Source organism: Hylaeus anthracinus, unplaced genomic scaffold, assembly GCF_026225885.1.
Source record: "Hylaeus anthracinus isolate JK02 unplaced genomic scaffold, UHH_iyHylAnth1.0_haploid 12001, whole genome shotgun sequence".
Classification (NCBI taxonomy): domain Eukaryota; kingdom Metazoa; phylum Arthropoda; class Insecta; order Hymenoptera; family Colletidae; genus Hylaeus; species Hylaeus anthracinus.
Window position 1 is genome coordinate 14,962,769 of NW_026534348.1, and position 17,047 is coordinate 14,979,815.

Consider the following 17,047-nt stretch of genomic DNA (forward strand, 5'->3'; position numbering starts at 1 on the left):
TATTAAGTTCCTACCCGTAAATCATTAACACGCGCCGCGTTTCTTGACCGTGCCGTTTCTTTCGGCTCTTAACAGTTAATATATCATATTTACTGTACCAAATGTCACATTAGCTCGCTCTTCGAGTGTCACCTGCATCCAGGATACACGATGAATGTTCTAAACGCGAACGGTTTGATGTAACCGTGACCAACGAGCTGATCCGAGCGGCAAACAGGAAGTAGTTTAATTTAATTTCAAGAAGAGTCTACGGATCGTTGCCCATGAAAGCATTTAAGAATTCAAGAAACCCGATTTCATGTAAATATCGTCTTAATGCAGTCGATTCCGAGAGATTTAAAATAGTTGTTTCATCGACTGGATAAATGCGTTTAAATCGAGCCCACTGAGATACCAACGTCTCTCTCAATAATTGTTTAATGAATTTATAGGGAGTATAAATTAAGACTGAGTATATAAAAAAGAATATCTAATAAAATGTGTATACAATTTATTATTACTTTACAATTACTTGGTATTATTCGAATGTTACATTCGAAGATGACCGTGTAGGTCTGGGTCTTCGCTTACTAATCGAATCCATAAAAGAGCATAGTTTTGAGATTACAACCTAAAGTGTCACAAAATTTCAACTTTCCCAAAATGCTGGAATACGCGCACGAGACAAATTATTTATTCTGTTTTTAGGGAAAATTCATAACGGCCGCGATCGCGACGCTCGTCGCTAACGTAAATCAGTTACCAAGGGTGGAAAAGGGGTGGTGAGAGATACGTGCACGCTGGACAAATAAAGAGACTTTGTAACACGCACCCGCCTTTCCCGTCGACGTTAGGAAAACTAACGACGAAGCCGGTATAAGAGATAGCGCCTCCGAGGTGAAGCAGGTAGCCCAGGCACTCTTTGAGTTTACCTCGGAGCGCGACTGTGTATAGCTCGATCCCCTTTTTTTCCTCCCTTTTTCCTGGGAACAGAAGTATTTTTACTCGTGATATAACGTCTGCGGCAACTCCTATCACCCCTCCACCGTTGGATCTTGAAGAGGACGTCGAGCCAAAGGAAAAATCTCGTCGAGCGTTCAATACGGAAAATTAAATATCGCATGCAGCGAGAGAATATCGGTAAAATTATTAACAGCCAGCTGAATGCGACGTCTGAGACGGGGATGCTGTTCGAATGAAAGAATTATTTTAGTGCTTCCTGTAGTAACACTGTTTTGTATTATTTGTCAAGCCAGTAATAAACCAGAGTCCTGTCGACGCCTCGTACAACTGTAAGGGTAGGAAGACTGTCTATCGGGGTACATCTTCGTTAATAAAACAATTGTCTAAGTTTATCTAATAATGGTTACAACTATTTATTAGATAGTAGAAATTCCACCTTTCAATTTGCATTTTGTTTGAAACGAATCCGACAACTCCATGCTGAGCTACAACATTTTAAAGTTTCTAGTAGAGCAATAAATAAAACAATTGTTTAAGAGTACCTAACAATGGTAATAACTATTTATTAGATACTAGAAATTCCAACCTTCAACTTGCATTTTGTTTGAAACGAATCCGACAACTCCACGCTGAGTTATGAGACTTCGAAGTTTCCTATTTAATATAATACGTATACATATAAATGATTGATCCAGCAGTGGCCTACATAAATTCCTGGCAAGGACACGCAATTCCGAGAAATACTATATAGTAAACATAGGAGTGCAATTCTTGGAAGGAACACCCCCTGAATTTCCGAGAAGTAGTAGTAAACATTGTAGTATTTCTTGGATGGAAAACCCCTCTATGTTCTTTAGAGGAGACACAGATTTATTTATAGTTCCTTTCGAAGGATTTTGATGAAACTTGGTATACAAAGGATTTGGGGTCGCTGATTTCAAATCTGCAATCAGAATTTATAAAATCAAAATGGCGGATCCAATATGGCGGACAAAAATGTGAAAAATGATTCGATTTGGATGAAACTTGGTATAAAGGGGTTTTCGGGGGCACTGATTTCAAATCTGTCCTCAGAAATTAGACATTCAAAATGGCGGACCATATATGGCGGATCAATATGCGGAAAAGTGATTCGATTTAGATGAAACTCGGTATACAGGGGTTTTTGGAGTCGCTAGTTTCAAATCTGAAATCAAAATCTAGACATTTAAAATGGCGGATCCTATATAGCGGATCAATATGCGGAAAAGTGATTCGATTTGAATGAAACTTGGTATACAGGGGTTTTTGGAGTCACTGGTTTCAAATCTGAATTCAAAATTTATAAATTGAAAATGGCGGATCCACTTTGGTGGCACGAATGAAAAAGTAACTGGATTTCGTTTTATAAAGTGAAATTAATGACAAAACAACTTTCGTCTTTAATCTGCGTTTACGAAATATGTATTCAGCAGTTTCATTCTCCAAACATGGTTAATTTCGGTAGGAATGAGATTCGCCTAAGCGAGATCTACAGATGGTGTCATCTATCGAGTCGGTTCATTGTCTGGTTTACTAGACACTCATACGCAGACGTCACTAAAAGCAAAGCTACTAGCTTTAGCTAGTTAGGCTAAATTTATCACCATGTTATTCCCGTACCTGTACAGGACTAAACGCACTTCCACCATCCCCCGTGCAGTACTCGCAGGACATCTATCCCGCTATCGCCGCGATCTCTCTCTTAAAATCACCCCGTTCCGTCAATCAATCCCCGATCATGAACCTCTCCACCGAATAGGTGCATCGTCCGAGCAATATCTGTTCATTATCGATCATTTAGTCTATTATGTCTGGGTTAGAATAAACGGTACACGTTTACCTGCTCCGCGGTACCGAATACACTTTGAATATCCGAAGTCGGTACTCGCAGGACACCTAACCTATTTTCGCTACAGTCTATGCTTCGAAGCTACCATGCCGTGTCTATCAATTCCTGATTATCAAACCCTCAGGATCGACGCGACGTTCGAGCTGTCTATCCATTACTTGACAGCAAGTTATGTTTGGGATAAACTACATTCATCACTTTAGCATACCTGCTCCACGGTAAATTCTAATCATCTCGTAATATCTCGAGTCAAGAAATCTCAAAATGTTTTGCAGGGCTGCGAAGATTGATATGCATCGACAATTAGTAAATTTTAAATGTCTTCAGTGTCTTAAATATCTTCAAATGTTTGAAGTGCCTTGAGAATTCTTAATCTTCCGGATGTCTTAAAAGTCTTGAATGTTTTCAATGTCCTGAAATTGTTAAAACTCCGTTTGAAAGAATATACGCCATCTCCATGCTCACGGGACACCCAGCCTATTATCAGAAGTCCTCCCTAAAACCCACTTTGCATGCCAGCTGATGATCATCCCTCCAGATCTACGTCCAAGCACCATCCCTTCGATATCCTTCATTTATCCTCAGCATCCGCGTTAGACACGATCAACTTGCGAGCAGACACGGCGTCCTTTAATTTTTTATCATCCCGCGGTGTAACGCGTTTTCAGGATGTCGGAGATGTTCGGAGCGTGATGTATAATGGCCGTTGCAAAGGGCTCTTTTCCATAACGAGGAAACGGAAGGCTGTGTTCTGTTCGTGGCTGGACGATATAGGTAGGGGAGGTTGGGAAGATCTATTTTTGCTGGATAGTCCGGGCTGGTCTTTCTCCGTATCGTGACGTGGTTAGGTGGGCGGGCGGGCCCCGCCGCGCCGTAGAAACGGCAAAACACAAGACACGGAGGAACCGACGGCGGCGGAGGAATCAGGCGGAGGAAGAGCAGAGGCAGGAGCAGGAGGGAAAGGCCAAGCGAGGTAGCGACGTCACCCACGGAAATCAAGAGTAATGCCAACACGAAACTGCACTACCCCTCGCGCACCCTTGCCAACCACTCTCCTTTCTCGCTCCATTCGTCCTACACCTTTCTCCGTTCCCCTCCCCCTACTCTATGCTTACTCTCTCGCGGCTGGCTGCTCCTCCGTCTCGACCCCTCGGCTAGCCATCCTTTCTCTCGCTATCATCCCCTATCGCCATCTCCCTCGATTCAGTCTCCCTCTAGCCGGCAGGAGTCTCTTCCCTTCCTCGAGCCACCCTGCTGCCGCATCTCACCTCGCGATCTCACCTACCCCCGGGGAATAACCCCCTTCCTATTGTACGGAGCAACGCCAGGGAACGAATAGAGGAGCGACAGAAAACATAGAGCACCGCGGAGCTATATACGAGACCCGCGGACGAGGGTACGGCTCGAATCCGAGAATTCCAGGCTTCTTTTCCGCGTTTCATCCCTTTTTTACCCTCCCCCCCCCCCCCCCGTCTCCTTCCGGCGTCAACACCCCGCGAGCGCCATGTCGCGCACGGACGTTCTCTGCGCGGCGCGGAGTAACGCGTGCATCCTTGAAAGCCGCTGACGATGGATACCGTGTGCCGGGACTAGATTTGTAAAAATAATGCCCTCGTCTGACTGAGACGAGGATAACGCACTGGAACAGTCGGAGGAACGTTGAGGTATTTGCACGACGCTTTGCCTGAGAATCGTAGCGTATGGTTGCTCCAGCGACGTCGATAAAAGAAATGACTTCGGTAGCTTTGCCTTTCATGGCTGTTGAATACTACAGGAGGGAAGTATTGCCGTCGATCAACGTTTCAGGTGTTTTTTTTTTGCGTGTATTTTGAGGATTTGTGGAACCCTGAGTCTGGAAATGAATTGATTACAAAATTTGATACGTATAGATATCTACAGTCAGTCCTATAAGTATTCGTATCCACTTTGTCTTTTAAAGAAAGTCTAAATTAAATGTCAAGTTTGATATTTCCAAATAAATTCTTATTATAAATATATTCATGCGTATTTGCGTATCTATCACTTAATTTAGGCAAACTACTTCAATAGACATAGGGGATACGAATACTTATTGGAGTGACCGTATGTGTTTGTTCATTGGCCTCTGTTTGGATCGTGTCTCAGGAGTGTTTCACACAAAAATAAGGGAATTAGTAACGATTTATCTACATATACAGTAATTTTAAGAAAACTAGAAAACTGGACAGACAACTTTCCAATCCTTAATAATAAACCACGTTATCGGGTCGTATATGCTAGTCAATCGTGGCTCGTAAAGTCGCAGAACTGACCTCGATGATCCCCAAGCAGAAAACGAAAGTGAGCTGGTGTCTCAGCGAAATCCCGCCCCCGAAAATGTGGCCATTCGTATGATCGGCCGTATCTGTGCATCCCCTGTAACGGCTCCCAGAAACATCTTTTAATATACACTATATCTTCGAAGAGGCCTGGGGATTTCCTTTCGTTCCCCTTGTTGGAAAAAATACACAGGTCCGCCGTCTTAAATCCATCATTACGCGTGTATTAACCTCGTTCTGCACCCCAGAGACTGATAAGAGCAAACGTTTCCGTCACGTTTCGGGCGATTCATTTTTATTTACTAGACCATTAAGCTGAATAGTAATCTATGTCTTTGGTTTGAACTTCTATTTGTGGGTGATCCTTGGAAAATTGAATTTATTAATTGTGTGGGGATGCAAAGTTATGGAAATAACCGTGCCACTAATGTAGAATGTATAAATATTCCATATCCATTCTACAAATCTAAATCACAGCTTTCACATATTCCAAATACTTCTTCCAGTATTAAATGCCTAGAATTCGATGCATTAATTCATACACTTGACGCTTCTAACAATAACCAAAAACGAAAACAGATCGAAACAATCGATTTAGCTTTTAGTTCATTATACGGTATCGTCACGTTGCCGATTTGCCTGTCATCCTTTCTCTGACACTTTCATAACAAAAGAACCTTCTTCTTCCAAATTGATCTCCAGAGTTAGGTGAAATATTCATATCTGTCATCGCTGCGGATGCTCTCCCCCTGTTTTCTACTTTTTTGGAAAATATTCATCACAGGAAAACGATAACCGTCTCCGATCTTGCGTGCACGAAACTCGCTGTTATTTTTTAGTTTATTCTTAGCACTCTCGCGAAAACACCGAGAATACTGCATGTCACCATTTGTCAAGGAAAAATGCTGTCCACATTTTCGTCTATTTTAAGCGCGGTGGACAAAGATTTTTCGAAAAACCGCATCGCGGCGGCGGAATTAACGAGCGCAATCGCCCGTAAAGCAAACAACACGCGAGTAAGACGTCAAGGGAGCGTGCACGCCGCAGGACGGATCTTCTCGGCTTGTATTGCAGCAGATTAAATTAATTTCGTCCAATTAATTGGTAGTTAAGATGTTTAGCGTTAAGTGAAAGAGTCTAGTCCCTGTCCGTCTACCCCTCCGCCTTTCACCCTCTTATCCTCAACGCGCCATCTCTTACCCTTTCTAATCTTCCGTTTGCTTTTCCCGGTAACGTCCGAAAATTTCCAAACCACAGATAAATTTACAAATTGAACGAAAAAATGAATAGTATTCGTGTAGATTAATCTGTAAATTAAACATTGTTCGCATAGGTTCGAAACAATTGGTAATTTAAGGCAGGAAGTGACACAGCGATACAATCGACGCAATTTTATTACAAAATGATAATTTTTACAACAAGTCGTGATAAATACACGTGTCAACGACGAATAACAATAAACTTCTATAATAATTAAGTACGTACGAAGTTTGCATTGCTAACAACCCTCGAGTAAACCATCACTGGAAAATGTAATATCTTACTGTATGATAATAATCGCTTGAGAAAAATTAAATACATTATCTACAGGTCAAAAATAAAAATGTAAGAAATGAAACAGACAAAAGTGATCAGTTTGGCTGATCACCACGCGCTTACTTAAAAGCTAAGATGAATATGACACTAACGAACACTTGATGTGATGAAGGGATGAATCCATCAGGATTATCGTGAAATATCGCCAATTTGGTTTCGTCGTATTAAATGATAAAAAAATTTTAAATACGCAATTATAAATATTAAATCAAAACCGAAACTTTGGTCCACGACGTCCTCTAAAGGACTGGTCAACAAATATTTTTTGGAGTTTTACCATCAGTGGTAAAACTAGGTTTCTATGTTAGTTGATAAGTTTCCGTCGTTCCATAAAAAGATTCCGTCCTTACCAACGCATGGTGTTTCTATCAAACACCGTAGTTCCGTACTAGTCGGTGGTAATGTCAAAAATACTAAATATGCTACTTAGTAGATTGTAATACTACTGCTAAGGCAACGTATTGCCATTCATTATTGAGTACTTATTCAGCAGATCCAGCTCCGATCTGATCAGCTGTGCCAACCTCTTCAGCGCCTGAAAGGAAACAATTGGAGCATTAATAATACTTATCAACAGATGGTAATATTTACGAGGACAAAGTATTCTTTGTTTAAAATTTTCTCAATCGTTCATCAGAAATGTAAATATCCAATTAGTCAAAAATGAGAAAAGAATAGAATAGAATCTTCATGTTATCAATGTTTAAAGTATCCTTGACAAACGTGACAGTTCCAGAAATGACGTTCAAATGTAAAAAACTTAAATAAACCAGACTGTTGAGTTTAATCGAGGCATTCAATGAGTCGTACCAGATCCATTTCTTCGTAAGTCGCCTTGGAGAAGCTCGCCCTAATAGCGTTGCAAGGTTTGCTGGGATCCGTCATGAACGCTGCGCCAGGCGCCATAATGACGCCTATCTTGACTCCCCTTTGCATGATCATCTTCCAAGTGTCCTCGATCCCGTGCACTTTGATCCACAGGAAGAAGCCCCCGCTTGGCACCGAGAATTCTGCCAGGCCTACGGTGCAGAGAATTTGACGTTATCGCATTTGCCATAAAGTCATTCGCAATTTAATTAACTTTGAACAATCTCTGCGTATCGATAGCGACTATGAACTGCGTGTCGAGAGCTCGTCGTACACGGAGACTACTTATAAGTACTCCTAATTAGACTTAATTAAATTAATCCCAAGATCGACCTGTATCCTTACTTCTGTAGCAACTGTTTACTGTTTTCTATTGATGGACGAGGTCATGCAAGAACAACGAGATTTAATTAACACGTTGACTGCGACGTTCGAATTCGTGGTTGCTACCACGCGGCGGAAGGAACGGAAAGAACGGCGGGTAGCAACAATAGAGGTTGAGAAGCAAGACGGCGGAAAACATACTTTTTTCTTTTCCAAGACTGAAACGGCCGAGAAAGTAAATAGACGGACTAATGATGAGCCCATATAGCAAGTTTCAAGCCGAAACATTGAAAATTCAAGGGTTGGGAGCGTTCTAAAAGGAAGAAAGAATAAAACGCACACCGTGCGTCCGTCACAGTCAACGTGTTAAAAATCGGTACTGTGTTCAAAAAATACTTTTTTTCTGTTTTCCGACAGTTGAAAACTGATTTATGGATACGAACCATGCAAATGTTTCTCAGCCAAGGCTGAGATAATGTCCCTGCGCTGTTTGTAGAAACACCTAATCATCATAAAGTGGTCCATCAGTTTGTCGTATCCCCAAATTTTCATCAGCTTGTACAGTATCACCTAGAAATAGCGAAAAGGTCATGAAGCAACCGTTCGTTTCTGATTCGAGCTTTGATAATGGTCGATCGAGTGTTAACGTCGCCGATAAGAGCCGACACGCGCCACCGTCGAACGATAATCGCGCGAAGCGTGCGAAGGGGCCGATATTTTTCTCCGTGTTTCATCATATGGGGAGAATAATATTTACGACGAGGATATCTTTATGAAGCGTGCAGTGACATACGTTTTCTTGATAACATTGAACTACAGTGAACCATAAAAGTATTTCTTCTTCGTCTGTCGATATCCTTTTATGACGCACGCTATTTGTCGATGAAAGTATTTGTTAAAATTAGAGCCCCCATTTATACGTGTACGCGTGTACACGGTTTTCACGTGTAACACGTAAAGTCGTGTAGAAATCCGTGTAGTAAATACCCGTGTCCATATTACATGGATACACGTGTATTATACGGTTACAATTATTCTGAATTATTCTTTACAGTTAATACATTGCAACAAAAATATGAATTAATTAATTACACGTGCACGGGTGTAATTACCACACTTGTCTGATATCCGTGTCTCGTAAGCGTTTAAACGTGATAGATGTGACACGTGTATCCGTGTATCGCATTGTACGTCTTTTAGACGAGAGCTCTAGTTAAAATATTAATTAAGGTATCCTGCTAATTGATATCAGCCTCTTTAAGAAATAATAGTTTAATGTACATTTATGGCTAATTGGCTATTCGCTGCCTTGGTACGACTTCAGTTTAAATAAGAACATCAAAAACGTTGAATAAAAGATTTCAGAACTATGTTTTATAATTGTAATGCTTTCAAAAACAAATGGTGGAGAATTGTTGCCCAAGGTGAAGTTTTCATTGGAACTTATCTACACATGATAATATCAAGACTTATCGTGAAATGTGTTTCGTATAGGGGTAGATTACCCCTATTCGAGGGGATGGAACCGACTGTACCAGCGATGGAAAGTGTGTACCAACCTGGGATAACGTTGGTGCGTGAAGGTGGCTGCTCTGCATATGGAGCTCTATGCTCGCTATCAGTGGCGCTGCAGCTGTGATGAATCCTAATCTGAGACCGCTGCTCAAAACTTTCGAGAAGGAATCCAACCTGATCACACGACCTTCTGTGTCCAGCGACAGGAATGACTTTGGTTCCGTCTGTACATAAGATCAATTACGTTTCACTCACAACTGAATTCTACCCATTTCAGAATTTAATCACTTTTTCCACTAACACACGGATACCTTAATTAGCAATAAGAAATTAAGTTTCCCGGAAAAAAATTAATTATTTCCACTCAATACTAAAGTCAACAGCATTTCTCCTCAAGTATTTAAAGATTCCAAGAACAAAGGTTCACACCCTTCACATACAAAACTATCTTAGCTCGAAAATCATCAGAAGCCATAATCTCAAAAATCAGGGTCACCAGAGCCTCCAAAAGACCTCGACATAACCAAACCACGAGAGTATTTAGGCAACCCACGCTCTAATCGCTTCCAGTTGCCAAAAGGCATCGGAAAATAAAAACAGGAAACGTTACTCACGTCTTCGAAGTGCAAGAACTGGTAAGGATCGTCGTCGATGATCAGGAAGTTGTACTCGCAGGCTATCCTGTAGATCTCCTTCCGCCTCTCCAGGGAGATAACAACGCCAGTGGGATTCGACCCAGTGGCGTTTATGTACATTATCTTCGGCATTTTCTTCCCCGAGAGCTGCCTGTTCCTCAGAGTTTCCCTGAGAATTTCCGGATCGACGCCTTGCTCGTCCTGGGGAATGGCGATCAACTCCGCCTTGTGGGGGGCGACCTGTAATCGAGAAACGATTCCTTCCGAGTCTGCTTTCGATATCTACCTTCGTCGATGCAGAGATTGGGAACTGGAAATTAAGAGGATATACTTCGGTTCTATTGTTCTTTAGGGTGGTTAATTTTAATTCAAACATTTTGGCCCACAACAACGAGCGAGACTCGTGATGAGTAATTTGGGGCCATAAACAATAAATACGAGTCTGGCTCGTGGTATTTCGCTCGGACTTTAGCCTTCCTGTTTACTATGGCCCGAGCAATTGGAAGATAGCGTGCTATATGTGCGCTATATTTATTTATGAATTGAATTAATACTACAGCTAGGAGAGAAAAATTTACAGAGAAAAATTTACAGCTAGGAGAGAAAAATTTACAGAGAAAAATTTACAGCCAGGAGAGAAAAATTGGGGTCCCTTGACAGAAGAAAAAGAAGCATTCGGGTATATCTAAGCAGTTTAATCATTGAATTAAAACAAAAATAATAATAATGAATGCTCCTTTTTGAAAAAGATAATAACAGAACTACGTTTGACAGTACCTAAAAGTGAATCAAATTATAAACTACATCTGAAGTCTAAATACGTGCGAGAAAATTGTATTCTTTCGTTGAGGCGTTAAAATTTGATCAATGGGGGTTCGCGTGTACGATCCTGAGGAAGATCGAATGTAAATAGAGAACGGGAGAGAATTACTGACCACACTTTCCACACCAGGATAAAACGGATCGTGCACCAGAAGAGGATCACCAGGGCCGATTATAGCCTCGAGAGTTTTGCTTAATCCGTCCTGAGCTCCGGAGACGATCACAATGTCGCGGCTTTCCCACAAGGGAGGTGCGTGCATCCTTCTCTGAAACTCCCTCAGGCTCTGAAACCAATTTAATGTCCAACGTCGTTAAACATATTGGAGGCAATTGCATTATTCCGAGGAAAAAGGAGAACGAAGAAGCGACTGAGGAGAGAGAACCCGAGGATCTGGCACGTGGTCCACGATAAACAGGAATCGTTTACTCGAAACTTCGTTGACTAGACTTTATCGTGTTATGTGACGCGGGCGTGTCATTGTTTATTATAAATTTAATTAAATGAATACTTGGAGTGGTGGCACTGTCATTGGAACGGTAGAAGGAAGAATTTTGTTATTGAAACTGTTGTTTTAATTAAGCTATCGATTAACTTTTCGCTGTTCTATTAAGTTACTTATTATGCGAATTTCTGTCTATCCTTTTGTATATCGATAAATATTTGTTTATTTATGCTTTAAAGATGAAAAAAGAAAGAATATTCGTATCATTGTTTAAAAAATTATGTGATATAAAATGAAAAGAAAATTCACGCAAATAGTATGGTCCCATCTGTGTCCAATCTGATGTAAGAAATAATATAACATGCATAGAACCTTAGCGAGATCAAATCAGACCATATACGTGTAGACTTTAGAATCGAAGATTATAATGGGTTATAGCATGAGATTCTGCTAGTATTCAGTATCTGCCAGAAGTTATTTCGCTCACACTCTAGAATGCTTGAAAGATATACTCCGGCAGGAGTATTATTAAAACTCGCCATTATTGAAACATTTTATTTCCCAGACATTGTTTTAGTACATTATTTTCTATTATTTTTGTGACACATCCTAATTTTAAAAATTCATGTAAAAGATGATACAGAGACCTATACTATAAACTATTATTCCGAAGGAAGGTTAATTGATGAAATTCAGTTTTTAATTACCTGAAGTAACGGTGGGTAGCCTTGTGTAGGGATATATTGCAAAGCAGCGGCAAGTTCCTTTTCGTTGAGAACGAACGACGATCCATCGTTAAGTTTGATGGAAATTTCTGTGAAAGGGAACGTTTCTTCGTTCGGCATTCCTTCTGCCAAGGAAACCACGCTACTCGGCGCAGAATACGCTATTTTCGCTGAAATAAATGCAGAAAGAAAATTTCGTTAATAATCGCTCCTGGAAAATCACCTCGACTATTCAGAAGAATTATGCTTTGAAGTAACCGAATAAGTGACTGAAGTAACGAATAATAAAGAAAGGAATAATTAGAATAAAATGATGCAAATCTAACTTATTAACCAATTAAATTACTGATCATTAACTATACATAGTAAATTTTCACCAGTTTATCAAAGAAAGTCTCGATATAAGCGATTGAATCGTTTTTCTCCAAATTCTTCTCGATAACAACAATAGGATCGTGAAAGTAATCTTCTTACTTAATTCCCTGGTGGCAGCGGACCTCCTCCGTTTAGAGACTTCCGTCCGGAAAGAAGAATAATCCATTTGGAAATTCTCCCGATTTTTGTGCATCTTTGCAACAAACGTTCACTTTCAATCGACCAATCGACGCTTATATTTTAAATTCGAATTACAATTAACACCTCGCGTGCTCGCGAATATCCCAAACAAATTGAAGAACGATTTAATTAGGAGATCAAACAGTGCAATTCGAATATATTGCAATAAGGTCGTTTAAAATTCTCTTCCGTCTATTTTCTTTCGTTGCTACTCGGCGTCCTTACGAAAAACAAAACGTACGACAAAACATACTTTTTGATGAAATGCTAACGCTAGTAGTACCAACAATGACAGCCAGCCGCGTTTACTCGGCTTTTATATTCGCGATAGCTTTGGTTGCGTCAGATAGCCTCAACGTATTCGATCAAGAACACGTGAGTTTTGCGCATTTAGATATTAGAAATCAACTATATACTATATAGTTTATATATTCGTAACATAGGTGGAACATGTTTATCTCGACATAATCAACGACATGCGCATCATTGCCATCGTGAGCGACAACTGTCATAGTTATAAATAAAAATCAATGATAGTCTTCTTATAATTTCAGAAATCTGTTTCTGAATTGTTCAACTGCGAATCTATGTAATTTATGGGGGTGAAGTCATTTCTTGGATGAAATGCTGTTTTTATGGTTTTCTTTATGGTAGAATATTTCTAGAAGGGTAACGGGTATTGAAAACTGATTTCAACGAATATTTCTTAAGTAAATCGACAATCTGAAATAATAGATTTTTCGATAGTCCTTTCTTTGTAATTCAATAGATTTGAAAATGGGATATTTTACCACCTTCACCTCGTTAATTACCAATCTTTACTTGAATATCCAAAAATTTGAATGAATTTTAAAGACGGCGAACATCCCCTGTCAAGTAAATGCACATTTCGATGTCAACCTAGTCATCGTGAATCTCAATGTATTATTTCATTAATATAATTGTGAGCAGTTTAGTAAATGAGTCATTTATTCACTTTAGTAAACAATGTACCATAAATAAATCGTCACTATTCATTACATAGACGCAACAATGGAATTGGTGTACAAGCGCAATTTTACACGGTAGATAACAAATTTAAATTTTACTGCACAGAAGGGAAACTTTCAAGGAAAATTGGTACTTTCCAGCGCATGGGTGAAGTTTCGACGAAAATCTGATGAAAGTATTTGCAATATTTGTTATACATGATGTAATATAGTTATACGTTACGCCGCGATGAACGATTGATGAAAATGACAACGACACTGACCTATTTCCCATGGCAATGGCACTGCACAATTTTTCGAAGCTAAGACGGATATCGAAATGAAACAGAGTCCTATCGTTTGCGTAACACTGCCTCTCGATAATTGCAGCTGGAATCGAAGTTGAAACACGAGTGAGGATAGCAATTCGGTAAGATAACAGATGTTTCGAAACCGTAGGTATCAGTACTGATTCTAAATAATAACTGTACACCTCGAAAAAAAAATTTGGAAATTTTAAAAGAAGGAAGTCTTTTTAATCTTAATAGAAGATAAAAATATTTGCGATATCGCTAGATTTGTAATTAAATAAAATACGTAAGCAGAACTTGTTAGTTAAGAGACTGTGTATCTCAAGTACGACTGATATATAGATCTGTATGTATGGAAACTTTCTCGTTTCTTTCCATGAGTTTGACCAATTGGGATTAAGATTGTATATACAAATTGTATCCATAAATTATGTTTGTGTATATACACACATACCGAGTTTGTATTACATATACGTGCATATGTATTTTAATAATCTAGTGTATCCATTTACTATGTATATATATGCGTATATATAACGTGACTCTTAAACCACTAAGCTTTGATTTAGCAACTTTGAAAACCAAATATATGTATATATGTAAATATATACGTTAATATATACACTAAATGCATACGCTAGATTATTAGAATCTCTTTCTAACTAAATAACGTACAACACGTGGAGTGATTTAGCATCCATACACAAGATAAGTCTTCACAAATCTCTGGAGTCCCCTAAGCCCTCAAATCTCATATCTTAATCAGAGCCTGCCTACGATTCGAAAATACCACGCGCAATGTAATCGCATTATGTGAATGTTCTTTTCCCCCATAAAATCTCAAGAATGGAGTAAACCTTACTGGCCAAACTTTGACCACAAACAACAACAAAATTTCAACAACAACAACAACAATTTGTATCCTGGTTTGATTGTTCCTCGTTCACGTATCAGAACGATAGAATCGCTTCTCGAGTACTTGTAGCGACCTAAGAAGGACGACTCGCGATGGACGTGAACCGTGACACACGTTCCTCGTGCCAGACACACGCCTGGGAAATAATAGTTAATTAATGCGGCGCGATTAATTTCCTCCACCCTCCTATCAGTCACCCTGCTGACGTACGCTTGGTATCTCGAAGCAGCTCCCACCACAATCTCGGCAGCACGCCGCTTTCTTCATTTTTGTTGGTCGCTAATCTAGCGCTTGAAATTTCGTAAGCATCGTTCTGATGCAAGATTCAAGCGGGATTTACGCGACTGCGTTTTCAGAAGAGTGACGCTTTAGGGGGAAAAACTACTAACGGGAGACAAACCGTATCGAAACGACTACAGTTTAAGATGGAGACTCGAGAAATGCATGATTAATGGTTTTTATACCTTTGTTACAATGTTTTGAACATTTCGAATGTCTTGAATGTTTGCAAAGTCTTAAATGTCTTAAATATTTTGAATATCTTGGATTCCATGGGTAGTTGACCATGAATGTTTTGATTTTAGTGTCTTCGATGCTTAGAATACTTTGAAACCTCTGTCCTGCTTTAATAACTTTCTCTCTACCTTCTTCTATTCTCCCTCGTCGATAACGTGACTCTTAAACCACTAAGCTTTGATTTGCGGGAATCGCAGAGTAACCGATCACATGATTCGTACCCTTCGAGTTTTGCCTCTCGTTTCAGTAATATCTTTTGTTATGAACAGATAATGTCCAATACCCAAATGGCGATATCCTGGGTATCGCTTGACCAAGAAAATATGGTGTCCGCGAAGATAATGAAGCGATGCCATCGAAAACAACTCGCAAGGCCGGTATCGGAGCGAACGAGATTCATATAGAAAAATTTATTTACATACAATACAATGTGCCAATCGTTCATATGACGCGATAATTTTTAACTTCAAGTACGTATATTGTTATGGTGCAACAGTTTACGAGAACCATGCAAACTTGACGCATTTGGGTAATCAATATTTACGCGTTGTCCATTCGCAAAGACGTGTCGCAAAGCTTTGACGTTCATTGACTATTAGAAACGCGGCTTGAAAACAATCAACTTTTCCTTTTCCTTACGTCCAAATATGTAGATCTGTATAAATGATAGGACAATAAGTTAAGACAACAAATTATCGAAATGCACGCATAAGTAGCGGTTACTTGTTTACTTTGACGATACCGAATCACGATTATTCCAAATTATATAACGCGCTTGATGAATGAGCAGGATATTACAGATATCGAGACGATGTAGAAAGTATACCACAATCGCGTTCAGAGAAATAATTTACTTTTTACCGACTTGGTAATTCGTTCGATAACATTCGACTGATAACTGACGACATATACCGATGCACTTACGAACGCTAGGAATTTTTAATGAATATCAAAACGATCGTTTGTTTTTGCAAGGCGTATAAAAATTGTTAGGAAAATGATTATTAATGAAATATTCCAAGTAGGTAAAAATTACTTCGGAAAAAAATAACAATTTTAATGGTTTATAACATACTTTAGGGTGCAAAGTTGATGCTCTTTAATACGTAAAAATGTATCAGTACCGTCATTATTCTGAAGATTCCAAACGATACCATTTCAGTTCATGTAACTCATCTGTTACTACAATAGTAATATGTAGAATGTTAATGTTTTCGCGAAAAGAATTGTCTACGATTTCATGCATGATCATAAGAATATAAACGGTTACTTTTGACAATTATCTATGATTTAGCATCGCAAAAAGTTCAATAAATTTTCCAAGTTCAGTGACGTTAAACGACTGATAGGGGAGAAAGTCGAATAATAAATCTCAATCATAATAAACCAGCCAGACAGCGGCATTTCATGCCCATTTTCTTTTCTGTTTTTTTTTCCAGAGGGATCTATAATAACTAGTAAGTGCTGGATCATAATAAGGCGTGATACTGCTGGATCATAATAAGATCGCCATGCGAGGAAACAATAGAGAGGGAGACTCGCGTTATCGTGTTTTGACATTCATTAACTGCATCGATTTGAAAGTTCATTACAAATAATATGTATTGTTTGCCTAGATAAACGAAACAATGTAAGCGATTGTGGAATGTACAATGAATAATAATATCTATTGGAAACTTATTGTGGAAGATCTTGAAGAAGATACTTAATACCAAATATTGAACGTGATTAAAATTCACATGCAA

The 17,047-nt window shown here is 39.3% G+C and overlaps 1 protein-coding gene across 1 annotated transcript; it reads right to left on the reverse strand.

Annotated features, from left to right (window-relative positions):
- Positions 1-6,485: 6,485 nt before the first annotated feature.
- LOC128890553 (kynurenine/alpha-aminoadipate aminotransferase, mitochondrial-like) lies at positions 6,486-12,893 on the reverse strand. The gene is made up of 8 exons (XM_054149125.1): positions 12,511-12,893; positions 12,019-12,206; positions 10,982-11,152; positions 10,026-10,286; positions 9,456-9,635; positions 8,340-8,466; positions 7,516-7,724; positions 6,486-7,240 (listed from the first exon to the last, which is right to left on the reverse strand). Exons 1-8 carry the CDS (start codon positions 12,602-12,604, stop codon positions 7,154-7,156), a joined length of 1,317 nt encoding a protein of 438 aa, XP_054005100.1. The 5' UTR covers positions 12,605-12,893; the 3' UTR covers positions 6,486-7,153.
- Between the last annotated feature and the right edge of the window lie 4,154 nt (positions 12,894-17,047).